Here is a 25,649-nt window from a genome sequence, read left to right as displayed (position 1 = left end):
TTCCAGTGATTGTGAGATGCATTTATTTTGCGGAATGTTTAAACGAATTGATTAAATTCCTTTAGTATAAATTGCATATTTATTTTAATCAATTATCACATATATATAAAATACATTTATACAAAATACATTTCTCACCTCAAAAAAATGTTAAAGCCATCAAAAATGATTCAATTTATCATAAAAATTCATTGTGTGGATTCAGTACAAACACCTAAAAGTTTAGTAATACTCATCGTTTTCAAACAATAAAAATGCTTAAGTATCACAAGATTATCAAAATACAGAACAGTAAACACCAACAATGATCAATCAAAAAAAATAAATATAAACATCCGTCTAAATTTTTTATAATGTGCATTAATAATAATAACTTTTAAGCGAAACATTTAAGCTACTAATATGTAAGTCTCAAATAGCAAATAAATTAATTTTTCCTTTCATACAAAATAATACTATTATAACAATATCACAATGGTTGAGACAGTAGATGAGCGTCAGATTTCATCGGAACGTCGTTGTGATGTAACATTAAGCTTCCAATTAATGAAACTAAAGCTCTATCGAGCCACGTCACTGGATTTGGATACAATAGTCCGCCTTCGTAAAATCCCAAATGACCTCCATGTGCTAACTGAATGTATAAAGTGTTATTGTGCGTCTCTAAAAATGTAACAATTAAAACTACTCAAAAAAATTATTTCAGAAATAATTTAGTTTACCAGCATAATTCCGTATTGGATCTAAAAGCGCATCTGGAACTATTGGATCATCCAAAGAATTAATAAACACCATCGGAGTTGTAGTATTATTAATATTATTTAAATAATTAATACTTGAGCTCCATTTATATAAATCCGAAATGGTTTTAAACGAATGTACCCGTTTTGTGTAAGCGTCATCAAGTTCCGGTAATGTAGCGGCGGAAATAATTTCGTGTTCGTTTAATTTAAAACGCGATTTCATTTCATCCGACAGCAAAACTGTCCTGTGACGTAATATAATGGTTTTCATGTTTTCGGTCATTATGTAAAGGTAAAAGCGACGAAAGTTTTGCCAGTTTAATAAATATTTCGTTCCCCTGCAAAAAATTACACTGTTCTCTGAACTAAATAAATTGTAAAGCTCACTCAATTGCATTGTATCCTTGACAAACAGAAATCGCACCAATTATTCCTAAAGGCCGTTCGCGATCAGTTTCACCCATATATTTTGTTATAAGATTACCACCCAAACTAAAACCAACGCAAAGAAACTTACTTTCTGGATACTTTCCGGTGAGATGATTCAACATTTCGTGGAAGTCATTTGTATTACCTATAATTAATAATAAATAATAAAAAATGGTACGATTAAAATATAGTGTAGTTTTATTTTTACCATAGCTAAAAATTCTTGGTGAAGTAACTGGTACACTTCTTAAAGCTCCGACATGGTTCAAAACGGCACATCGATAACCGTGACATTGAGCTAAATGGACAAAAGTTCGAACGTAAACGCTCTCTGAAGTATTTCCAATTCCTGGACAAACCGCGATAGTAATTTCATCTAAAAAAAATAATTCTAAACACATCAAAACATTTTTATAAAAACTTTAGGTACCTTCATACGCGGCCCCTAACGGTTGATACAAATCGTATGTTAACGTGGCATTATCTGTTAAATAAAGATAAGTTCTTTCTCCCGTTGGCCACGGACATTTTACACGGCCGACGATGCTGTGAAGAATCGTTTGAACATGACCGCTGAAACCCCATAATCTTGTAGGAATGTATCTAAATAAAATCAGAAATCAAAACGGTGAAATGAGTTAAAAATACGTTTGCTGTTTCAAGCGAAGAATTCGATTATTCGCTTTATAAATATATCTAAAAATATCGTGTATGCAAAACAATTTTCAAATCACGGAAATCTCTACTCAAGATAATTATACTTATGATTTATCGTACGATATAATAACTGACCCAAACTAAGTTTCTTATGAAATATTCATAACAATTCTGACCTTGGTTAATAATGCATGACGATTCGTCATAGGTTTATAAAAAACTATTGCACGCTGAATCAATAACGAAAAAATCACTTAACGGATTTAAGTGGTTCAAAAAAATATATTTACATAATAACTCAAAGTAAGGAATTTTATTATAATTGAATTTAAAGTTCACTTTTAATTTTGCATTATTTGAATTGAAATTATCGATAAAAATTACTTAAGATTTAAGTAATGTTAAGTTTATTACAAAGCACAACAAATTAAATTTATTTCATAGTAATATTAATAAAGATAAAGGTTTTAAGTGATATTTAAAAAATCTACTGATAAGAAGAATTTGATGTCTTGCTTCTTCTTTTATCTAGATCAATTCGTCATCAAATCAATCATCAAATTCGTTTATAGTTATAAATATGAAAGAATAAACAGCAAACCGATTACAGAAACAATAACTCGTAGTAGAAGACCACCTTCCAGATAAGCCTAATCATCGCAGTCGAGCTTGATTTAACAAGTTTAGATACACCCAAGTGTTTCCAAATGTTTTTCTGGGAGCTAAAATGATGCTGGATATACGCTTTTTTCCATGATGAACATCAAGTATATTTTTATAGCTCAAATAAAAACTTAAGATAAGCATCATAAGATCATGATGATCTCAAATTGAATTTTTAGTAATGAAATCTTATCAGCAACATTATTATAGTCATAAATCAAATCACACTCGTAATTGGCAACATCAATTCAAAATGGTTTCAAAACAATATTACTTAAAATTTTGAAATGTTTGGTAAACAGATCTTCTCTTTAATGTTTTCAACTCAATAGGCTTATTTTGGTTCAAGAGATCTGTAGTTCCGAACAGTTCTAAATCTTTCTGCGCATATTTAAATGTATGCGCAGAAATAATATATTAATAAATAATAATAAATATAATAATATTACACGAAATGAAAGTAAGATGAGATATAAAAAGGCTCGCATTCACAACAACCTCGTTCAAAGTTATCTCTCTTAACACAATAATAAAATCTATGATGAGTGTTGTTGCTGTTTTTTCAACATTGTTGTTTCTTGAATTACTTGATATAATAGAAGATGAAATGCTCGAACCCCATGGAATGAAGGAGATGGCTATAGAACAATGGGCAAATTTGATATGAATCCATAAAGATAGATTTGTGTTTCTTTTATAATTCATTAGTATTTCTTACAATTAGTTAGTAGCAGTAAAAAAGTGAAGTAAATGTGTAATATAATATGATTGTATTGACTAAATAGATGTCTTATATTACACATCAGTTCATTTTTCATGTTCATTAAGCTTGTGGGAGCTATTAAAGTAATTTATACAAAGGATGGCAAAATCAATGCAAATTTGTAGCTAAAAGCAAGTGAATGACTGTTATCATCCACGCGATCGTTAACGTTACTATTTGCACGCAAGTGAAGGGTTGAGTTACGTTCAATTTACGTGCTCTGACTTTTACACATCGAGTAGTGCAGTCAGGGAGTACTGCAATCAATCTATGACTGCAGACATTTATATTTAACTATACTTATGTATTAATATATGAGGCTTTTATGTTGAAAGTGGTCGAAGTCCATTTGTCAGTTCTTATTGTTAAGTCTCATAATAAGACTATATAATCTACCAATAGATAAAAAACTTAACGAAAAAGGACACTATGTTTTAAGACTTCCTCCGTAACTAAATCCAATTGAGTTGGTTTGATTAGCCATGTTGTAGACAGAAATCTTGATTTTAAATTACACACCATTAATGCCACGAATTTTTGACAGATCTTCACTGGAAGAATGGCGGTCCAGATGTAATCATAAGTATTTATTGAAACACCTGAACAGTTTCTTTATGACAATGTTTCTTAATCTTTGCACCATCATTACCCATATGACCTGCCCAGAACTAGGGATTTACAACTAATCTTAACATCTCGGTTGATGTTCTTCCTAACAAGATTTTTTATGTCAAGATTTAAATTTTGTTTTGATAGAAACCAAAGTTAAAAACCCACTCTTACATCTAAATATATATATTCCCAAATGGAATTAGAATTCTTAAAGCCCTATCAGCTAAAATAAAATATTCGCTCTGCATTTTTGTCCAAAACGGAGCTGGGTCACAATTTTGGAATTCCACCTTTCAGGTACTGTCTTCGCGTAGTTCAAGAAACTGAACAATTTCTATGTCCGGGAAATATTGGTTCAACGAATTTTTCAAAGAAGATAGGTCCTGAACTATGGAATCAGTGAAATTGCAATGTCACTAACTTGAACTCTGAAACTTTGTAAAGTTCTAGTTTTCGTAAAAAAATCAAATACACCAACATAGAGATAAATATTTGCTTTATCTTTTCTTTTTATATAGAATACGATTTTCAAAAAACGAAGTTATTTCTTATCGCATCTCAAACGCTCTGTTTAAAACATTTCACCTTAATAGCTGACGTATTTCGGCATCAACTTCATGACATAACATTTTGAAAATTCTCGAATTTGTGGTACTGCTCCGAATATAATTGACAATTTTCACTATACTTTCCATAAAGTTTATAGGAACTATTATTAGCATAAGAATTATTTGTTTTAATTGAGATGACGATTTGTTTATTTGTGCGATCAACACCTTCCAGAATTACACATTTCTAAATGCTATATTAGACGAACTACTAATAATAGGTGTAAATAGACTTAGGTCACTTTCAAAATAAACGGCTCATATATAGGATTAGAAAAATAACAGAACATCTGATGCTATTTTTAATTACTTAATGAGTCCAGTGAAAGTAACTTTTACACAATTTCTATCGACGTGCCAACATATCAACAAACTTTAATTGGTATAATAATAAACTTTCTTTCGAGTCCAATAACACCACATTACAAAATGAACAACACAAAATTACAAGTTTAATAAACTAAAACATTTTTATTCCATGATGTAATCAAACCTAAAAAGCGTTATAAAAATAGAAATATGATAAGAAACATACCTACGTTTTAAAACACAATTTTACTCTTAAATAATCGTAAAATAAACAATTAATTTTAATCAAACAATTAATTTATTTTAAATATTTGTTATAAAAATTTTTTAGTAAAGTTGAAATGTAAAAATTTTTTTTTAAACATAAATTTCTTAGTTGTGTTTCCATATTCACTTTTCTACATATCGCATTTATTGATTACACTAAGGCCTTTGATGGCGTAATAAGAAGCAAATTGTGGTCAATACTGGAAAAAAGAAGCTTTCCTGATCACTTAAGCAGAGCAATAAAGAGCCTTCACAGACACATCGCTATAACAATAAACAGTATTTCAGATTAAGACTTGGATTTGACTACATTAATCAAGGAGATATAGATGATCTAATCAACAAAATGAAGGATCAAGTTCCTAAAGGCCTACATCATGTTTTTTTGTAAATAAAAATTTCGTTGTTGTTGAAGACATTTGGTTTTCCTAACTTCCTCTCGCTACTATCAAAGCATTAGCCCCGCACAGAGAATGCTTCTTCTTCTAAAAGTGCCATGCAGATTCCTGCGTAGGCGTTCATCGCATTTCCTATCAGATGGTTGTATTATGTGCATTCTGTAATGTTTGGAAGTCCTGTATCACTATTCACTGACGAATATTTCTTAACCACGATAATTTTTTTCTACATATTCCTCTTTTTCTTCCCTCCATTTTTCCCTGGAGAATGAGACGTTGGAGATGGTACCGTTCTCCCCGTAGGCAGAAAATGCAGGACGACAGAGTATCAAAATTGGCATTGCAGTATAAACCAAGAAGAAGACGGTCAGTGGGACACAGGAGAAAGAGGTGGTCTAAAGGTACAGGTCAACAAGGCCTAAACTATGTAGACGTTTCGTCGACGAAATTTCTTAGTTTATTTTTATTTATTTCATAGTAATAAAACAACATGTAAAAATCAGTGGATACCATAAAAGAAACTCAGGGAAGTGTAAGTACCTAATTGTTCCAAGAAAATTGCTTTTTATTGGTGAAAATTAATGCTACAAGAGATCGGGTCAATTAGTTGATTAACAACTGTCGTCACAGCGTATTTACTTCTTAAAGGAAATCGATGACGACTTATTTTATTTTTAACCATCGATTCGATTTGAGTAATAAGAAAAAAATTAATACATATACTATTTAACGTTATCGCAAGCAAAAAATCGTTAAATACGATAACAAATTGAATCATAAAACCAATAACAAAAATGACTCAAAATTTCATCTACGAATTGTTTAATTTAATCATTTATTAAATATTTAAATTAATATATAATTTAATTTCTAAAAATTAACGTTTAGTTATTACTTACTCTTCTTCTAAAAGTGGCGATATCCTTAAGATGCTCTCAAAAAACGTTTTATCTGAACACCAAATGGACGGACGTTGAGGTTGACTGTTTACATTTAATATCCGAAAGAGAACACACAATATGACAGCGATAATGGCTAAGAGGGCGGTGGACATTTTCGATGATAACCCTCACTGTATAAAGATGATGTTTTTCTTCTTCCGTTGGAACACCCCGAGGTCACAGGAGTTTTCCTACGGACGCCGATCATTCAATATACCCCCGACGACTTGAAACTTGAACGACTGTTAAAATGTCAAATGAACAAAATGTTTCTGACAGCCGGCCGCACAGATACCATAGCAACGGTGTTAATTTGGTTGCATATATTTAAAAAAAAATTGTGTTATTGATTTATATTTCTTAAATAAATTAATTTAGAAACAAATTAGAAATGTTGAGTTATGCAATGCAAATTTAAAAAGTAAATAATAATTTTATTTTATTATGAAATTTTTATCAAAATTGTTAATCTTGTTTTTTAAATTGTGTTAATGTTAAAACTTTCTCTTCACTTTTACTATATATAGTAAAAGTTATATATATATAGAATATATTCTAGATATAAATTTAAAGAAATACAAAAAAATTGTCATTGTTTTAAAAAGTTTTCCCAAGAAAATATTCCATTCTTAACCGTAAGTGTAATTAATTTAATTTATTTTTATTTTCTAATGTTTTTTTTTTAATTTTTTAGATGTACTTTTTAAAACTGCTTTTATTCTTAATTATTATAATTGTTGTTAGAGGACACTTCCGATTAATAATTTTAACAGTTTTGGGTTTAATCGGGTTATATTTAGCCCACATTTTAGCGGTAGATTATCAAAACATCACAAGACCAACACAAATCATCAAACATCTTTTAGGAAAAAGATCGTTAAAGTTCGTAAACAATGAAAACGTCGATTCAATTTTAAAAAACGACCCAATCGATTGCTTTAAAAGCTATTTATGCCAAACATCAACAAATCCAGATAAATTAAATCCAACGGAGCAAAACATCACGAATTTAACCAGGTCAGTTATTTTAAAAAAATTTCAACCTTGACGCTTAGAAAACAAGTTATCCACTATTTACTCCTAGATGGCGTTTGTTTTGTCTTATTTCGATCGTCACATTTTATTAGTATGACCGATTTGATAGTTTGTTGGATACTTTAAGATCATACTTCACAGGATCATTTCTGTAGTATATCTTCACATACTCTACATTCAATTGTGGAGTCGTTGCAACCATGATGACGAGATGTAGCGCTGCGATCTGAGCGTGAGAAGGATTGATTTTAAGGCATTAGCCTTGAATGATATCATCGATGATCGTTCACCTTATCCTTTTAGGATTTGGCTACGGTCGTGACGCAATCTGAGTGGTTGTAACAACATCATATCATATTAATATAAATAAAATCTGCGATGTCATTGATTGGCTACGGTCGTGACGCAATCTGAGTGGTTGTAACATCATATCACGTTAATATAAATAAAATCAGCGATATCATTGACAACTTTAAAGTTTACATTTATACAGTGTTCGGCAAAATTATGGAATAAAAGCTATTTTATTTTTCATAATTTTCCATTCAATCGAGATAAAAAAATAGGAGTAGCCATGCGTAACCATGGCAACCAACTGTTTCGGATATCAAAAATCAATGATTGTCGTAATAAAACAGTAGCGAATTTATCCGTTACTTTTGGAAAACCTTGTACATTACAAATTTTTATATTGTTCACGAAATCCATATTGGAATTGGCCATGGAAGACGAAAGAAGTTAAGGTAAAATACAAGAACATTGCTGTAGAAATTGTCATGATATACCAGCCTTAACAACTATATATTTATATTATATTTTCTTTTAATAATTTTTTCAGATTAATATCATTTGATTATATAATTAATAACAATTTTGTCTAATGAACTACACAAAATACATACCCTATTGCTTCTAATTAAACTAGAAAAATGTATATTTTACCTGACAACTTAATATTGGGACGATGCAAAGTAACTTCCATAAAAGTGGAACAAATTAAGATAAGAGTAAACTGTGGAAATAACGTAAAATGAAATGTTAAATTGCCGGTTTGTTCTAAAGCTTGTAACTAGTTAATCTGTATTTATCAATTAAAATGGTGCGTGGTATCTGTACAGAGTCAAAAATCCGTGAATTAGTGATTAAAAATTATTGCCACAATAAAACAATACGTGAAAAAGCAGACGAACTTAATATTCCTAAAAGCACAGCTTGGAAAGTAATTAAACATTATGGAGAAACTGGGCAAATTTTAGAAAAAAAGGGTAAAAGTTCAGGTCGTCAAAGTTAGTTTCTGATAGAAATAAAAGAATACTAGTAAAAATCTCCAAAAAAGGACGAAGAAACATTTTAAGACAAGTTACCGCTGAATGGAATAATGAAACTGGATTCTTAAAAGTGGATTAAAGTTTTACGACGTTTACTTACAAGCAATAATTAAAAAATGTCGCTTTTAGAAAACTGTTGTTTTATAAGCAAAAAAAACCACTGTTAACAGAAAAACAACAGAAAGCCAGGCTCACATGGGCAAAATCTAAACTGTCTTGGTCAGCAAAAGACTTTTCCAGGATAATATTCAGCGATGAATCGAAATTTGCAATAAACATGAGATTTTTCATAAAGATTGTTGAAAACGTTGTGTAAAATTTCCGAAGGGAGTAATCATTTGGGGCTGTATGACAGCTTCAGGATAAGGATGCTTTGAATTTATTGATGGCACCGTAAACGCCGCAAAATATCAACAAACACTACAAAACAGCATGCTACCAAGTATCGTGCAGTTAAATGTTGGCGAAAATTACATATTTCAGCAGGATGGAGCGGCTTGTCATACGGCCAAAACTACAAAAAAGTGGTTGGCGATCAAAATATTAATGTTCTATATTGGCCTACCAACAGTCCAGATCTGAATGTAATTGAAACAGTGTGGCACAAAATGAAACAAACTTTGAGGAACAACCCAGAACGGACATTGCCAGAACTTAAAGCCAAAATAAAGCAAATTTAGGATGGATTTACTCCTGAACAGTGTAGAAGCTTAGTGAATTCAATGCCCAACCGAATTCAAGCGGTTATAAAATCTAAGGGCGATGTTACTCCATATTAGAAATACAAGTCGTGCAATGTCCCAATATTTAGTTGTCAGACAAAATTTACATTTTTCTAGTTTAATTAGAAGTAATACGATATGTATTTTGTTTTTGTGTTGTTCATTAGATAAAATTGTTGTTAATTGTCTAATTAAATGATATTAATTTGAAAAATGTATTAGAACAAAATAATCTGTTTAATTGTTGTTAATTACATATAAATTCTATTATGTCCCAATATATACATAGTTATTAGTTGTTAGGGCTCGTATTGTAATTTTTATGAACCCTGTCAAAAAAAGTTGAGCATCCCGAAAAACCAGTTGCTGGTAAACCAGTTTATAATAATTTATCAAGACCATCACACGAAATAGCATCAACTCAGGATTTTAAAATGGGCAATTCTTTTTCGGTGAGCTTAAAACTGTTGCTACAATTTGACCCTTTGTTTTTGAAGTCTGAAATTTATTGACACAAGGCATTGGAAGTATTTTGTCCAATAAATTCGAGGGATTTACATTTTCAAATATATCTTTGTATTGTTCAGAAGATCCAGACACAGGAACATGTTTATACTTTCTTCAAGTACCAGCATTAATATCGTTTCTTGGGCAACTAGGACCAGCAACAACAATCTCGATCATATCATTTTGGGAAACAAGAGATGTATATTGCCTGGATTCTGGCAGAAAGTAGTATCGCATCGAATTCAAAGGGAATGATTCCACAGGTTCTAAAACCACTAATCCCATTATCTACGTGTACTTAGTTACTCCAAGCTAAGCTAAGGAGCGCACTAAACTGCAACCGGGTAATCCTAAGTCCTTGAGGGATTATTGGTTATGCAGACGGAGTAAGCAGAATAGTAGTTGTTTTTTGGGTTCAAAAAAGCGCGATCTAAGAGCTGAAGCCAATGGCTGGTGTGGGTGTTAATTTTTTTCTGCGAAGTCTAGCATTTCAACACAGCTATTATGCGATGTATGTCCATCTAGAAAGAAATAACTCACTATTTATATAGCCAGACTTTGGAGAAATGTTTATTTCGGCACCACGTGGAAAACCATCACAGAACTCCTGCTTTGGGTTCTTCCCTTTGATTATGCAAAAATATGGCAAAAATGTACCATCTGAAACGACGGTACCGGCACGTCTTTTTGATTAAGATTGAACTCAAGTATACACTTGAGTTATAGCGTCGAAATCATTTAAACTATATATATATAACAAAGAAATCCAGTATAAAAGGAATCAGATACTTCTCTTTTTTAAATAAAATCAGTAATTTGTTTGGGATTTAAACCATTATTTTTATTATAATACACAATATTTTCAACGTTGATTACCAACTTTAAAATATCGTCACCAATATTTTTAGAATGTTCCATGTATTTAACCTTCGAGCGGGCACGCCCTATTTTATAACATGAACGTGCGCTTGTCATAAATTTTATGACGTAGTCCCGTATAACCTTCGAGCGGGCGCGATCGATTTTATAACATGACCAGGCGCTTGCCATAAATTTGATGGCGACGACTTCGCATTAACCTTTTTTAATTTTCGTGCTATCTATGTTTGTAGTAGAGGCCACGCGTGCCTTTTGCAGCAAATACTTTGATACGAAAAAGTTTGTTTCGATTTTAAGTATTAAGTTATTTTTAATAAAACACACATAAACTACATCAAAAATGTTTAATATAGTACTTGTTAAAAACAAAATAATCAATGGAATGGAAAAACAAATGTATCGATTCACATCAAATTTGAATGGGTTGCATGTTCACAATCTAAACAAACCACATTTACGACAGAATGTTTTTTACAAGTAAATGAAAAACATTTTGAGCATTTCATTGATGCTGTTGTTCGTATTTTTTCCATGACACATAAACGGCAAGTTCCACGTTTGGCTGACTGTTGTTCTGTAGTATTATTTTCAGCCGTCGCCGTCGATTGGGAGTAATTACATTTTAAAAATGCTGCTATATGCATTGGTAGTGGCAAAGTCGCTCTATATTGTAAATGCGGTTTCATCAAACTAATGGCTAGACTTTTTAAAAAATGTCTACGGCTGCTTGCAACACTTGTTTTTGTAAAAGAATATAAAACATACGCATTTATACCAGCAACATTTAATAAGAAAAAAAATATCGCACATGGCCATCTTTTACTTTTGCGTGATACTGTGTAAGTGGTACATAATTTATCTACTGTTTCAACTCCACATTTTGTAAAGTTATAATCAATTATTACTTCTGGCTTATTTGTGCCTTCATAAATTTTTCCTTCATTGTGTTTCGTAGATAGGAGAATGATGGCTCTATTTTTGTGTGGCACATAAGAAGCTAACATTTTGTTTGATTGAAATCCAAATAAAGTCGAATGAGTAACTCGACTTTTATTTGGTAGGAATTCTGACGGGATTTCTTGGTTATACTTTTTTATTGCTCCAATTAGTGTTATTTTTTTTTGTAGCAGATAATCTGCCAAAGCAACGCTGGTATAATAATTATCGGTGGTAAGATTTCTATGACAATTTTCAATCGGTTTAACTAATCTTTTTACAACATCCATCGGTTCGTTAGATACCATATACGGACCGTCTGGTTGCTCGCCACAATAAATCTCTAAATTAAATGTATAAAACGTTTTTGCGTCACAAAGCGCGTAGATTTTTAACCCATATTTAGCGGGTTTCCTTGGCATATTTTGAATCCATGCGCACTTTCCTCGGAAGGGATGCAACATTTCGTCTATGGTGACGAATTCACTTAATTTGAAAGATGCTTGGCTGTTTTCTACAAATTTATCAAAGAAGCTCCGAATTGCTGCCAATTTGTCAAGTTTACGCCTGTCGTCTCTTGTAGCTTTATTATCAAAACGGAGACATCGTGTTAAAAACAAAAATCGTTTATAGCTCATTGCCGCTCTAGTTATTTCAATACCAGTTCCATCGTTGCTCCAAATTTCTTTTACATTGGCAAAATTCGACTTTTTAAGCCCCAACAAGAAAAGTAATCCCAAATAAGCCATTAATTCAATAGTGTTGGTATCTTTGATATCTCTGCTTCGCGCGTAATCATGATTTGATCTCAGAGATTCTATGTATGTATTTGTATGTGTCACAATATCTTCAAGCATTGAAATATCAATAATTTTTTGAAATAACTCTAACTCACTAAGATTTTTTACACAATAAGTAGGGCCTGGAATTTCTTTTGTTATGTCCATCGTTTTAGTTTCTCCTGATTTTGCGTGTTTTGTTTTCATCCACGTGCTAACATTGTCTCTTCCAACATAAAAATCTTTAGCGTATGTCTTAATGTTTTCTTCATCATCTGAAATATTCTCTTCAGATGCGCTATCAAAATAATTCGGTTCAATTGCTTCATCACTCAAATCACTTCCGGCTTCACTATCTTCTTCTACTTTTAGCGAATTATCAAATAGTCCTTGAATGTTTTTTTCAATGTCACATTCAGACAATATTTCTTGTTTACATACTTCTAATATTTCTTGGTCTTCCATAATTTTTCTATTATTTAACACAAAAACACTTTTTTTCACTTAAACGACACTTTCACACATTACACTGTAACGTGGATCTTTAAACAACTTATATAGCAACAACCGTATTATAAATATATCCCGATCGACTAATATTGTGGAATACACATGAAGCTTTCACAGCGTTGTCAAGTTATTAAGGGCAATTTTGTTGTGTATGACATCTAGCGGTAGAAAATACATCAGATTAACATGATCAAAATTATAAATCTAATTAACTTGAGTCGTTTGTTTTGATATAATGAAGGTAGGTTTGAAACTAATCTGTGATCCGAAGGTAGTATAATCTACGATCATTTTTGCGACCTTTAAATTTGTGCTACTTTTAACCTTTCAGTACGCGCGGTAGACTGTGAGTCCGCAATTCTCAGTAAAAACGGCCGCCAGGCAAAAGATGTCGTTAATTTGAAGTTAAATTCGTGTTTAACCTTATTCAGTGGATATTCTGTCCTACAATTTCTTTTATTCTAGATGATAATTGCTTGAACAAACATCGACGCTGAGTACGTTAATGAAGATGACCATCAGTTAATTTTATATCAGATTTTGTAGAAACTCTTTTCTAATTCTAGTTGTAATAGGGTTATATGATAAATGATACATTAATGCCCGTGTCTATGTTTATCTTGCCAGTATTTACATCAATAGTATCATTTTTTTGGTATACACATAGGATGCTGAAATGGTGTTTTCACAAAACCTAAGCAAACTGCATTTTACAGCTCGAAATTTTCTGGCAACCTCTTTCTACTTTTAAAAACTATATCTAGTAATCGTAATAAGAAATAGTTTGCTAGATAAAGCTCACCAACAGCTCTATACTTGTAAATCAATTCTTAGGAGTAACATTTCTACCAGATCTTTTAATTGGTTCGCAGTTTTTGCAGGACAATGCTTGAAAAATTAACACACAAACAAATGTACCATTATCATTCAGCGTTTGTTAGTGCATTTAAGTTGTATTTTTGCAACAATTTACATTAGAGTACAGAGTTAATCAAAATGACTTCTGAAATAAATTATTTATTATTCAATGCCATGGAAAATTATCAGGGAAGTTAAGTTTTTTCAAAAAGTGGATATGTCATAAAGGTACCAAGTTTAATATAAAATCATCGCACAGAAATAAAAGTCCAGTCAAGTCAAAATTGTGTTCAAAGCCTCTAGTTTTATCTGCATATCTATAAAATTGACCATGAAGCATTAAAACTTATATGAGTGTTGTAATAATAGTTGATTTCAATTTTTAGAATTTTTCCAAAACTTCAACATTATTTTATCGACAAACCAATACAATCATCAACATGGAAACATTGCAAATCAATTTATCCAAGATGTCCTTTTAATAAGGAAATAATGACGAAGATGATTGAATACATTGATGGATTAAAAGAATAGTAAATATAATAAGTATAAGATAATTAATAAGTATTTTGGTGATTTTTACTTTGATTATTCAATAAATTTTATTATATTTATTATAGTAATAAATGTTTTTGTACATTTATAAATTAAATAAAATATTTTTAATTCATTTTCCTTCTTTACAACAACTGGTGTTGCTTTGATGAATATGAAATTTATATTAGTAAAATGGAAAGGAATCTAAAGCAACTTTTAAAACTTCTGGAATGTAATTGTATCTGAATGTTATCGAATAAAAAGTATATAGATACCAACATACTACGTTGAATAAAAAATAATAACATTTTAATGATGGTAACCCACTTTGTGATATCTATATTGCGATGTTTTCCATGTCTCGTCTATGATGGACCTTCTCCCATATATCTATATCAGACTTTCCACTTCATTTCAATGATAAATCTGTTATTTCGCTTGCTTATTAATCTAAATCAATCTGACCAATTTTGAATACCATGTATCTAAAAAAAAGTTCACATGAGTTATATTTTCGCTCTTTATAGACTTTTTAACCTGATTTGTTTATATTCCAATTACTCCAAATTTTAGCTCAAAATTAACTAATGAATAATTAATACAAAGTAATTTTCGGCGTTTCTATTTTCTTTTATTTTTACTCTCATTTTTACAATTTTCAAAATATGGAAACCTAAATATTTTTAAATTGTTGCTTTTTAAACATTCTAACCAATTTTTCGAATTCATTTTAAAAATTAGTTAATTAAAAGGTAAGTTAAAATAACTTTCTGTGATAACATTAAATATTAAGAAAAGAAAACGCCGTTGAAAAACAAATATATTTTTTTTTAACAAAATCTAAAAGATCTTTCAAGAGCATTCATATAATGTAAAATATGTACAGTTTCTAGAATTGCTTTACAGTTTTAATAATATAGTTTAGCAAATGGATCGTCTTTTTTGTTTGTTGTTTAGTTCTCGTCGCTTTTAGTGTTTCCGTTTGGCGAACCGGTTAAACGGCGCGAGAAGATATAATTCCTAAATTATCACAATCGTAAAAATTCAACTAAGATTCGCGATTTCTTTAAAATATACATGCGGAAAAAAATTGACTAAAAATTGCAACTTCGGCTTTCGATCTCTTTTTTATCATATATTATGATTTGTAGTCCAACGTTAAAGCTACTAAATAAAAAAACAAAATAATAAGATTGCCAAAAACAAATTACAAAAAAAAATAATAATAAAATAATTTAAAACGTTCTTTTTAACTGATGAGTAGTGCCTCGTTCTTTTTGCTATAACGTTTTAATCAAAAACGACACAAAATACAAAAACGGAATGCGCATAAGTTATTAATATTCGGCACAAATCATCAACATCTCTTTTTGGGTTTACAAAAAAAGATTTACAATAAACAAAATAAAGATTATGACCTGAGTGTAAAAATACTTAGAACGAAAAAAGTAATAAATGACACACACAGATTAAAAACTTTTGTCAAAATTAAAAAATAATAAAAATAAACCAATTAAAAATTTGTTTCTTTTTGTTAGTTTATCATTTTTCTTTTCAGTTGTATCGGAGTATTCTCACTTTAATTTCCATGTTGGGATCAATACTACTTGTTCAAAGCAAAAGAAAAAAAAATGTATAATAAATTTGTTGCACATCAATCACAGATTTTGTTCCGTAGATCCTCCCTGTTGCTCAGGTTGGATCAAGCTGCTTTGTTCTGAATCGTCGTTTCTAGGTGGACGTCTACCGTTACTCGACCCTGCTTGCGTTTGATCTAAATAACAAAAAAAATACATATCAACAAATACCTAGTAAATTTAATCCATATAACTTACGTACTGATCAAACACGGTGGTCCTTTCATACGACATGTATTGTATGAACCGCAATTACCACATTTTAAACCAACAACATGAAATTTTACAGTACTTTCCTAAAAAAAAATATTTAATTTCAGAAATAAAAGAATTATTTCCCAACCCAACCCTTGTCTGACGGCACAATCTTACTTCGTAAACGTATATTTAAAATTAAATAAGTTATTTTCAACAGTTATTTCCATATAGAGGTCATACTAAGCTTATTATATGGCTAAATATGGAAACCACTAGATAGTCCTCAACAGGTTAATATTGGTGAAACAGTGGTAGACTTACTAACTTCTGGCATATTCCACTGATTGGTGCAGTAAGTATGCTAAAGAAAGACCTGTTTACTCCACTAGTTTTGCTTATAATTGGAATATAATAATGTCCGCCTGACAAGGATTAATAACATAAAACCCCACATTTTTTTCTTAACCCTCTGGCGAGCGCACAGCAGCACTTTGTGCCGCTTTTTCCGTTTTGATGTGGTATTATAAATATGGTTAGCCGAAACTCACTGGGCACTATGTTTTATTGGGTATCTTAGGCAATAATTAATGTAGTAATCACACGTTTTTGGGCTCTACTTAGTCAGTTTGATGTGAAGCATCAAAGTGTGTTGCTGATTTGCAGTTTGTGATAATTTAACAGATGTAGAAGAAGATATTGTCGACTTTGATGATGTAAGTGAAGGCGAGAATGGAAATATTCAAGAAGGCGATCACAATAGTGAATCCGAACATGATTGACAATATTGTATCTCACACAAATATATTGAGAATAGAAGATCAGAAATTATCTACCAAAGGGATAGAAATTGAAATATTGTTAGGAGCAGTGTTAATTATTGTGATAAAGAAAGGAAATCATGTAAATGTCCATGGATTATGGAACAAAGATGGCACTGGAATGATAAGACTGAGGACTGCATTTAGTTATAAGAGATTTTTGTTTCTACTTCGCGTTTTACGTTTTGACGATGTAAGAATTAGAAAGGATCAGGAAGGTTTTGTGAAGAATTGCATGAATAGTTGCAGTTTGGGAGAATTTGTTACAATAGATGAGATGGTACATCCATTTCGAGGTAGATGCGGATTTGTACAATATATGCCACAGAAACCAGCCAAGTAAGCAATCTGTGTGATAGCAAGACCTTCTATACTTGGATATTCGAGATATATTGTGGAATACAAACCGTTCGACATAGTCCAGAGGTTGGTGAAATCGATAAGAAATTCTAATCGAAATATAACAACCGATAATTACAATACTAGCTATCCTTTAGCTGTTTATCTTCTGGAAAATCTCGTTGATTGGTACGATAAAGAAAAACAAAAAAGAAATTCCTCTTAAGTTTTTCAAAAAAAAATCGCGTACTGTTGTTGCACCATCGTTTTCTATGTACCCAAAACAAATAAAGCTGTAATTTTACTTCCTACAGTGAACGACACAGGTGAAGTTGACAAAAAAACAAACAAACCAGAAATAATCCTATCTTACAATAGCACAAAAAATGGTGTAAATACTGTTGATTAGAAGTGTGCGTTTTATACTACTCAAAGAGTTACCAGAAGATGGCCTCTTGCAATTATTTTTCAAATCCTAGATATTGCAGGTATAAATTCTGAAATTATATTCAATAATACAAAACCACTTGAGAAACTCCAAAGACGAAAATTTTTAAATGAACTAGGGTTGGCTCTTATGGAAGAACATATAAGAGCACGAGCCAAAATTTAGACAAAAAGATTTGGTAGAATTTCTTTTCCAATATCGAGAGATACCAGAGGTACCCTTAGCAGTAAACTAAAATCGAAGTGGCAGGTGCAAACTTTGTAATGCTCATAAAAAACTACAGTTATAGTACATGTTATCAATTTGTTTACAAAAATCACTCAAAAAAGACTGCCATTTGAGATACTTGTTGCCAAATGGAAGAAGACGTCTGAAGAGAAGTTTAATATTTTGTTATTAATAAATGTTTAATTTTTCACTTATTTTGCCATTGTTCCTGGCAATAATTATTGTGTCCATTATCAAATGGAAGAAGACAGATTTTTCTATTATTGCATTCTCGTTTTTGTTTTAACAGATGTTCTTGTTAAAAATAACTGAATCGATGAGTGCAGAAAGGATACAAGTCAGTATTTCGATCATTTTGAGATTTTCTTGAAAACGTATATTACATATCATTTGTCTCAAAACACCTCAATTATTCACCATTGAGCGCAGAAAGGGTAGAAATCAATTGTATCTCTTCTGCAGCCAACTGCATGCATTTTGGAGAACGTGAATCGTGTAGTGTACAGTTTTCGTGATTCTTGCATGTTGTAAGTCAGTTAAAAGTGTGTATTTTTGAAATTATGGAGAAATTAACTGGGACTAAACGTAAAAGAGGTGTCATCAATTCTGATGATTACAAAAGAACCATCATAAAAAATAGCCGTAAGTTCATTTCTCGCACGTAAAAGATAGTTTAAGGTTAGGTGCAATTTTTATTCTAGTGTTAAGGGCAAAGAGGATGTTAATTACAAGAGTTCTGTTGTTGCTGCTAAATGTGTTGGAACTCCTTGTCATTGTAAACTTTACTAAATTTTTACGAGGTTCTATAATTTAGCGACTAAAGATGAGCTCAACGTCGTCCACGAAAAAATACAAACAGCAAGACAGAAGAATTGCGTAATTCGACATTTAAATATTATCTTCTTTGCATGACACCTAAAGATAAAACAGGGAAACAGACTACTGCTAATGCGATCAGTTCTGTAGATAAAATACGAATTCACAAACATATTTCTACATTTCCTGTAAAAACGTCCCATTACTCGCCAAAGGAATATCACTACCCTAATTCAGAATTAACAGTGAAAACTATCTATTCAATGATTCAACAAAAAATTCCAAATAGTAAAATGAAATACGAATATTATAATAAACTATTCAGAGAAGATTTTGATCTTAAATTTGGTAGGCAGGAAGTAGATACATGATGCGTGCAAAAACTTTTCAATAAAAATAAAGGGTAAGCGAAAATGTTAAACAAGCTGCAGTGGCAGAAATGATTATCCATAAAAGAGGTAGCAAAAAATGTTATACAACTTTACACGAATTAACAGCACTATCAAAAGAAAATAATAATGTTGTAGCATTAACTTTCGACTTCATGCAAAATTTGCAACTCCAAAAATTCCTATACAGGATCTCTTTTATTTAAGACAATTAACCGTCAGTTTGTTCTGTATTCATAACATGACGACAGTTGTGTATTTTATATATCATGAGGGTAACGCCAAAAAGAGGCCCAATGATTTTCTGTATGAATATATTGGAAATTATATACCTGATAATGCCAAAGAGTTACACTTGTTGAGTGACAACTGTCCTGGACAGAACAAAAATAACACTCTTATTCGAATGAGTCTTTATTTAACAGATACACGTAGATATGACAAAATAGAACAATACTTTCCTATTAAAGAACACTCATTTCTACCTTGTGATAGAGATTTTTCCCACATTAAGCGAAAATTAAAAAAGTATGATCGTGTTTATACTCAACAATATGTAGAGATAATAGCAAACTCTACTTCAAAACAGAAAGTCATGATTCATGTAATAGATGAAAAGGATATTATTGCCCAAACTGCATAGAAAGACTGCAGTTTCAGAAATGTAGCTTTGAGTTGGTATTTATCATTGTAAGTTTAGTTTTTGTTCTTGTATTTAGTTGAATAAACTGTTTCTTGGAAAATATCCCTCTTTTTTATTAACTTTGGAGTTGAGTGCAGAAAGAGTATAAGATTTCGATCATTAAATCTTACTAAAAATTAATTACACAAATTTATTTTTATGATCTATGTCAAAAAAAACTGATACTAGTTGATGTTTTTACTAGCCAGAAGAAAATTTGCAATTTCCAGTTCTTCTCAAACCTAAGTTTTATTGACATAAGAATACATCCTTTCTGCAATTAGCAATTCAAATGATTAGTTGATGTTTAGATATCAAAAATTTTTTATTTTATCACTTTCTATGAGACGCGCTCGCCGAAGGGTTAATAAATACAAATATTTTTTACCGTGTGACAGTCTTTACATAAAATAGCCGCCATATAATTTCTATATTCTTGTGGCATAGGAGTGTGGGCTACTTCATCATCAAGAAATTTCCACAATTCCGTCATGTCCATTACAGAAGTTTGACAAATTGGGCAAGCGTAATGTCCCGCTTTTAATAATTGTTCAAAACATGTTCTATGTAAAAGATGACCACAGGCTGGTATATGGCACGGTATCCGCGACGTGTGGATATCTTCTAAACATACTGGACAATTGGCACGTGATACATTTTCCACACACTAAGAAAAAAAAAAGAAAATATGTTACAAAAAAAATTAAGAAAAGAATTTATTATAAAAAAAAGTCCTTTTATGTCCAGACCCAACCCACAACATTAAATTACATAACATATTTTTTTCTACATTATTAGACATTCCAGAATAAGATAATCAAAGTCTGAATATAGTTGATCAATAGCAATAATGACAATAAACCTGTGCCAAATATAGGTTAGAACCGGCTTCAATAGGTGCAATAATAATAATTTTATTTGCCCAACCATAAAGATAACGCGTTAAATAGCCCACATTCGGTCTGTTGACGATGACGATGGCGACAAAACGCAATTGCGAGTGTACCATTCCCCAAAATACAAACATACCAATTTTATTATAGCTTGTAATTAAAATTTACATTTAAGTTAATCGCAATATTTGTTATTATTTACCTTGTGGCCGTTTTGGAGTTGAATGGGAAGACACATATTACATGTTTCGCAATGGAAGAAACGGTCCGAACCTCCTACTCGACATATACCACAACCTGAACAGTGATATTGATTCTTGTCTTCATCATCAAATAAATTACATTCAAGACATGTATACTACAAAAAATATTAAAATTAATAAAAGTAAAAAACATTAAGTGATTGAGGTTAGAATTTTTTTTATGAAATGAATTAATTTAAATATATCTTTTATATGAGAATCATGTGGTTAAATAAAGTAAATAAGAAAGAAAGAAAAATTATCTGGTACATAAGCAAATCACTTAAGTCAATTAAAGGTCAAATAATCGTTTAACCTTTTTTGAAAAATGATCATCGGAATGATCAAAGTCTCTTACCTTCCCAAATCGTATACCACAATTTTGGCATTCAGCTTGTACAGGTTGTCGAGTTTCACAAAGTGTGCATATAAGTTGGGTGACTTCTTTCCTATTCATCGTGTGATCTTCTTTTTCATCGTGACAAAACCTACAGGTGTACACTTTATTGCAACAGGGCGTCTACAAAGAAAAGTAAAAAAGAACGAAATGTAAAAATCATCTTCAAAAACAACAACAAATACACAAAGAATTCTAAAAATATTACCACCATAAGTAAAACATTTTTGAATAAAAAAATTATAATTAGGACAATACTTTACCACGAATTTCGATTTTCTTTTATAGTGGGCACAACCAATTGTCTTAACGGTTCCTTCAGGGGGCCCCTCAGCGCTTGGTGTAGCTGCCATCGTTGTTGTATATCCTAGTAATTTATTAAATAACGTCCACGTTTTGTACGAACACTACGACGAACAGCAGCTATTGCAATACTGCAATAAATACGAAGACAACTTTTCCACAAAATCTTTCTACATATGTATGTGTGTGCGCGCGTGTTAAACGAGATGAAGTTGGTTACTAATGATCATCCTGTCAAAAAAAGGGGGCTCGGGATAGCAATTTCTACACACTCGGAGGACTGAGAGTTTATTACGAAACTTCACAACTCCCAGTTTATTCGTCTCGAATGTTTAGATAAGTAGATTGTACAATTTAAACTTCGTTGGATTACGTTAGTTGGATAAAAACAGTGGTCCTCAAAAGTTACTTTCAAAATTCCCTTTTTTATGTTATTGTTGTGTATAAATGTGAAAATAGAATATAATACATAAATTTGATTTAAAAAATGTGGTAAAATTGTGCTGAATTTAACAAAAAATGAAACTAACCTAAAATAAGATTGAATGTTGACAGTTGACAGATAAATATGAGGTTAAATTTTACTTGAACTGTCAATACTTGATTAAAAAATCTTATTAATTCGATATCAACTCAATAAAATGAATGAAAAATATATTTGCTTTATTAATGTATTAAAATTATGTTAAAATTTAATTAAAAGTATCAAAAAAGTTATTTATATAAATTTTTACCTAATAAACCCGATTTTCACACATTATGGCAGATTACTAGCGTATTAAACGTAATTTATTAGTAAAATTTGCTATTTCAAATAAAATAAATCTATTAAACATTTATTTCTTGTCTTTAATGTGAAAAATTTCTTTCTTGTGTGAATTTAAGCTACCCAAACCTTATAAATTAATAAGGTTAATTAGACCTTATATAATTAACAATTTAATTTTGAATATAAATTGAGAATGCACTCAAAAATTGGGTAAAATCTGGTTTAATTGAAAGGTAAGAAACCGTAAATTATGTTATTGTTGTTTAGTTTGGAGTGAGTTATATAATGATGAATTTCCTTACAAAGTTCTTGGTAATGGAATGAATCTACAAATGAAGAATGTAATCTACATTCTGTGTGCACCCATTTTCTTCAGAATCTCCTATTTGTACGCATTTACTCAATTTACCAAATTCTTGGTAATGGATTATGAACGCAATTTACATTCTGCGTCCATAATCTACGTTCTGCGTGCATAACCTACATTCTGCGTGCACCCATGTTCTCCAAAATATCCCATTTTAACGTCTTTTTCCTTAATCTTCTTCACTTCTCTCATAAAACTAGGCTACGGGGTTCCATCGTCATCTTCAACCCTTAACCACGAAGATGCCGTCTGAGAGACAACATGTAAATGAAATATGTTTGTTTTTCAAACATTACTACTCCCATAACGTTGTCGCCTCATGTAATATGACACCGAGGTTTATGTTCAGCATATCTCACCTCCGTGGTTAATGCTATAGCATGATCTTTGCCGTAGATGTAGTGTCCACCATAATAAATCATCGCACTCAAAAATCTTATACTAAATCTTGTACATTTTGTTTCATTCGTAAACTAATAAGTTCAGTGAAAGTATACTCGATAGAACTTCTGCACTGGTTGCTGTAAGCGTTCTAGGTGCTAATGGAGCCCCTTGCACCATATCCTCCTCTTGTCGAATGTCCTTCCATTCGTCGTATTATTTTTACCCATGTCTTCTGGGCCTTGCATTTGCTTACAAATGTTTCAAAACAGTTCCAAACGTCTTTGCCACGTTGCTTCATTAAATTTAGTCACCTTTAGTCTATTAATGTTTCATTGACGCTTTTGCATTAAAATGGCTTTTCGTAATTATGAAGACAGTCAGTTTATATGAGGGTTCAACATGTGTTCAGGTTATGTGCCACTTCTGGGTAAGGGATTTAACACAAAAAAAATCAAATAAACCTATGAGTTTAACACTGATAACGAGTGGAATAAAAGAGATACAGAAGAAACCAAAAAATTGAATCAACGTAAACATGGTTTGATGTTGCCATGTTTGTGTTGATCGTGGCCTCATTGTCAGTCACGTTGGTGTTGATGAAACAGATCGCAATAGCTCTTTTACTAGCACTCAATAAGTTATATGTTCTTTTGCAGCCATAAACCAGAGCGAAAGCAGTTTTTACGGCAATCACCATCTGGACTGCGGTTTGGTTGGCAGAAAATTGTTGACTGTGAGATCTTAGCAAAATATTTATATTATACAATGGATTTTCCATGGATAGCAATTTCTATTACAGGGACTTCGGTATGACCACAAAAATAGTCCAACTCACTTCAAGACTCTCTGCAGTTGGCTATTCCAAAAGAAGGTTTTATCTAGGATAACTCCAAGTTATTTCAGCTATTCATCTATATTCATACTATACATAAAAGAGGTGCTTCCACTATTATAAAAATCAAATTGATTAATTCCCCATAAATATATCATAAAATTTTATGAAACTTAAAATAAACTGAACTATACTGTTTTTTTATATATTCTTTTCTTTGTGAAGATTAAGATTAATATTATTATTTTCGAAAATAAATTTTTATTTATTTTATACGTTAAATGTACTTATTACATACTAATTTTACATGATGCTTTTAAGTTCAACACGACAAGTTGGGCATTGAGTAATATTAACGCTTTTCAAGGATTCAAAACATTTAGTGTGAATCAAATGGCCACATTTTGGAACGGTTAAATCCATTCTTGAAGAATGAATTTCTTCTAAACAAACCGTGCATCCATCTCTTCCACTGTTTTCAATACACTAAAAATAAAATATTTTTTTTTATGAAACTTTGTAAAATATTCTTTTACCTTGTGAGTTTCTCGAATACCTATATTTAAACACATGTTACAAACGTCGCAATGGAAGAAATTCTGGGAACCCCCCACACGGCATATTGTGCATTTATCGCAATGAAATTGACCTTTAGCTGTGTCGTCATATAAGCAACATTTTTGGCAAAAATACTTAAAAAAAATAACATTTTCGAATTATTTAAATAAAATTAAATATAAAAGAAATACCGTTGCGAAGATAACATGACATTTTCTACATGTATTTCGGGCTTCTTGAGGATAATTACAATTTGAACAAACAATTGTTATTACGTTTTTCCGAACTAAACGGTGATTTTCTTGTGCATCATGACAATAATGGCACCAATATTGTTTTTTACAACATGGTGTCTAAAAATGAAGATAAAATAGAAATCCGTTATAACTATGGTAATTAATACCCTGGATAGCATTAAAAAGGTTACAGCTAATATATTAAAAATATCATATAATTAAAAACAGTTAAGAAAATAATTGTAGGTTATTTTACCGCGAAATCTGGGAAACACCGACATTTATTGATGTTTAGATAATGTTAGATTACTCACCAATAACATAGCTCGTCTCTTATAATGTGAACATCCTATTGATGATTGGGCCATGGTTTAGAAAACCAAACACTGCACTGAATAACTAAAGTCGGAACAATAATAGTAGGAAGTCTGCAGAGGTAAACAGAAAAGTGCAATACGATACTTGGGGTTTTGTACCGAACGATAATATTGTTGAATAAATACAGTGTGCGCATGCGTTAAGCTTAATCTTTTTAAATATACATTTTTTTTAAATATATGTGAAATTTAAGTAGAGTTAATTGATACTTCTTATCAATAAATAGTTTTATCAGTGATCGCACTATTATTATG

The 25,649-nt window shown here is 31.1% G+C and overlaps 4 protein-coding genes and 1 non-coding gene across 6 annotated transcripts; 2 read left to right on the top strand and 3 right to left on the bottom strand.

Annotated features, from left to right (window-relative positions):
• Positions 1–60: 60 nt before the first annotated feature.
• Positions 61–6,648, bottom strand: LOC111422825 (abhydrolase domain-containing protein 2). The gene is made up of 6 exons (XM_023056067.2): positions 6,349–6,648; positions 1,603–1,775; positions 1,381–1,548; positions 1,131–1,317; positions 723–1,081; positions 61–663 (listed from the first exon to the last, which is right to left on the bottom strand). The coding sequence occupies exons 1-6, from the start codon at positions 6,501–6,503 to the stop codon at positions 470–472; spliced, it is 1,236 nt and encodes a 411-aa protein (XP_022911835.2). The 5' UTR covers positions 6,504–6,648; the 3' UTR covers positions 61–469.
• Positions 6,649–6,987: 339 nt separating this feature from the next.
• LOC139430881 (uncharacterized) lies at positions 6,988–14,513 on the top strand. Its single transcript, XM_071198332.1, has 3 exons — positions 6,988–7,025; positions 7,085–7,407; positions 14,331–14,513. Exons 2-3 carry the CDS (start codon positions 7,085–7,087, stop codon positions 14,476–14,478), a joined length of 471 nt encoding a protein of 156 aa, XP_071054433.1. The 5' UTR covers positions 6,988–7,025; the 3' UTR covers positions 14,479–14,513.
• LOC111422916 (small nucleolar RNA U3) lies at positions 7,550–7,762 on the top strand. The gene has a single exon (XR_002707390.2). It is a non-coding gene; the product is annotated as a small nucleolar RNA U3 (small nucleolar RNA).
• Positions 14,514–15,285: 772 nt separating the features above from the next.
• Positions 15,286–22,312, bottom strand: LOC111422840 (RING finger and CHY zinc finger domain-containing protein 1-like). 2 transcript variants are annotated; one of them, XM_023056091.2, is made up of 6 exons: positions 21,832–22,312; positions 21,530–21,691; positions 21,132–21,287; positions 20,425–20,703; positions 16,317–16,414; positions 15,286–16,255 (listed from the first exon to the last, which is right to left on the bottom strand). In XM_023056091.2, the coding sequence occupies exons 1-6, from the start codon at positions 21,919–21,921 to the stop codon at positions 16,231–16,233; spliced, it is 810 nt and encodes a 269-aa protein (XP_022911859.1). In that variant the 5' UTR covers positions 21,922–22,312; the 3' UTR covers positions 15,286–16,230. The 2 variants fall into 2 exon arrangements, with proteins under 2 accessions (XP_022911859.1, XP_022911858.1); XM_023056090.2 differs by having other exon boundaries at positions 16,321–16,414.
• Positions 22,313–22,487: 175 nt separating this feature from the next.
• LOC111422864 (RING finger and CHY zinc finger domain-containing protein 1-like) lies at positions 22,488–25,505 on the bottom strand. Its single transcript, XM_023056117.2, has 4 exons — positions 25,332–25,505; positions 24,973–25,134; positions 24,760–24,915; positions 22,488–24,709 (listed from the first exon to the last, which is right to left on the bottom strand). The coding sequence occupies exons 1-4, from the start codon at positions 25,383–25,385 to the stop codon at positions 24,527–24,529; spliced, it is 555 nt and encodes a 184-aa protein (XP_022911885.1). The 5' UTR covers positions 25,386–25,505; the 3' UTR covers positions 22,488–24,526.
• Between the last annotated feature and the right edge of the window lie 144 nt (positions 25,506–25,649).

The sequence above is a fragment of the Onthophagus taurus genome, chromosome 7, assembly GCF_036711975.1.
Source record: "Onthophagus taurus isolate NC chromosome 7, IU_Otau_3.0, whole genome shotgun sequence".
NCBI lineage: Eukaryota > Metazoa > Arthropoda > Insecta > Coleoptera > Scarabaeidae > Onthophagus > Onthophagus taurus.
Note: the sequence above shows the minus strand (reverse complement) of the source record. Positions and strands in the feature narration are given on the sequence as shown.

Excerpts from the sequence above, each read along its gene's own strand:
- LOC111422825 (XM_023056067.2), bottom strand. The coding sequence starts at position 6,503 with ATGTCCACCGCCCTCTTAGCCATTATCGCTGTCATATTGTGTGTTCTC. Across the intron at positions 1,776-6,348 it reads TCGCCACTTTTAGAAGAAGA|ATACATTCCTACAAGATTAT; the intron begins GTAAGTAATAAC and ends GATTTTATTTAG. Across the intron at positions 1,082-1,130 it reads CAAGGATACAATGCAATTGA|GGGAACGAAATATTTATTAA; the intron begins GTGAGCTTTACA and ends AATTTTTTGCAG.
- LOC139430881 (XM_071198332.1), top strand. The coding sequence starts at position 7,085 with ATGTACTTTTTAAAACTGCTTTTATTCTTAATTATTATAATTGTTGTT. Across the intron at positions 7,408-14,330 it reads AACATCACGAATTTAACCAG|AATTTTTCCAAAACTTCAAC; the intron begins GTCAGTTATTTT and ends TTCAATTTTTAG.
- LOC111422840 (XM_023056090.2), bottom strand. The coding sequence starts at position 21,921 with ATGGCAGCTACACCAAGCGCTGAGGGGCCCCCTGAAGGAACCGTTAAG. Across the intron at positions 20,704-21,131 it reads AACTCCAAAACGGCCACAAG|TGTGTGGAAAATGTATCACG; the intron begins GTAAATAATAAC and ends TTTTTTTCTTAG. Across the intron at positions 16,415-20,424 it reads TATGTAAAGACTGTCACACG|GAAAGTACTGTAAAATTTCA; the intron begins GTAAAAAATATT and ends ATTTTTTTTTAG.
- LOC111422864 (XM_023056117.2), bottom strand. The coding sequence starts at position 25,385 with ATGGCCCAATCATCAATAGGATGTTCACATTATAAGAGACGAGCTATG. Across the intron at positions 25,135-25,331 it reads AGAGACGAGCTATGTTATTG|ACACCATGTTGTAAAAAACA; the intron begins GTGAGTAATCTA and ends CTTCATTTTTAG. Across the intron at positions 24,710-24,759 it reads GTATTCGAGAAACTCACAAG|TGTATTGAAAACAGTGGAAG; the intron begins GTAAAAGAATAT and ends TTTTATTTTTAG.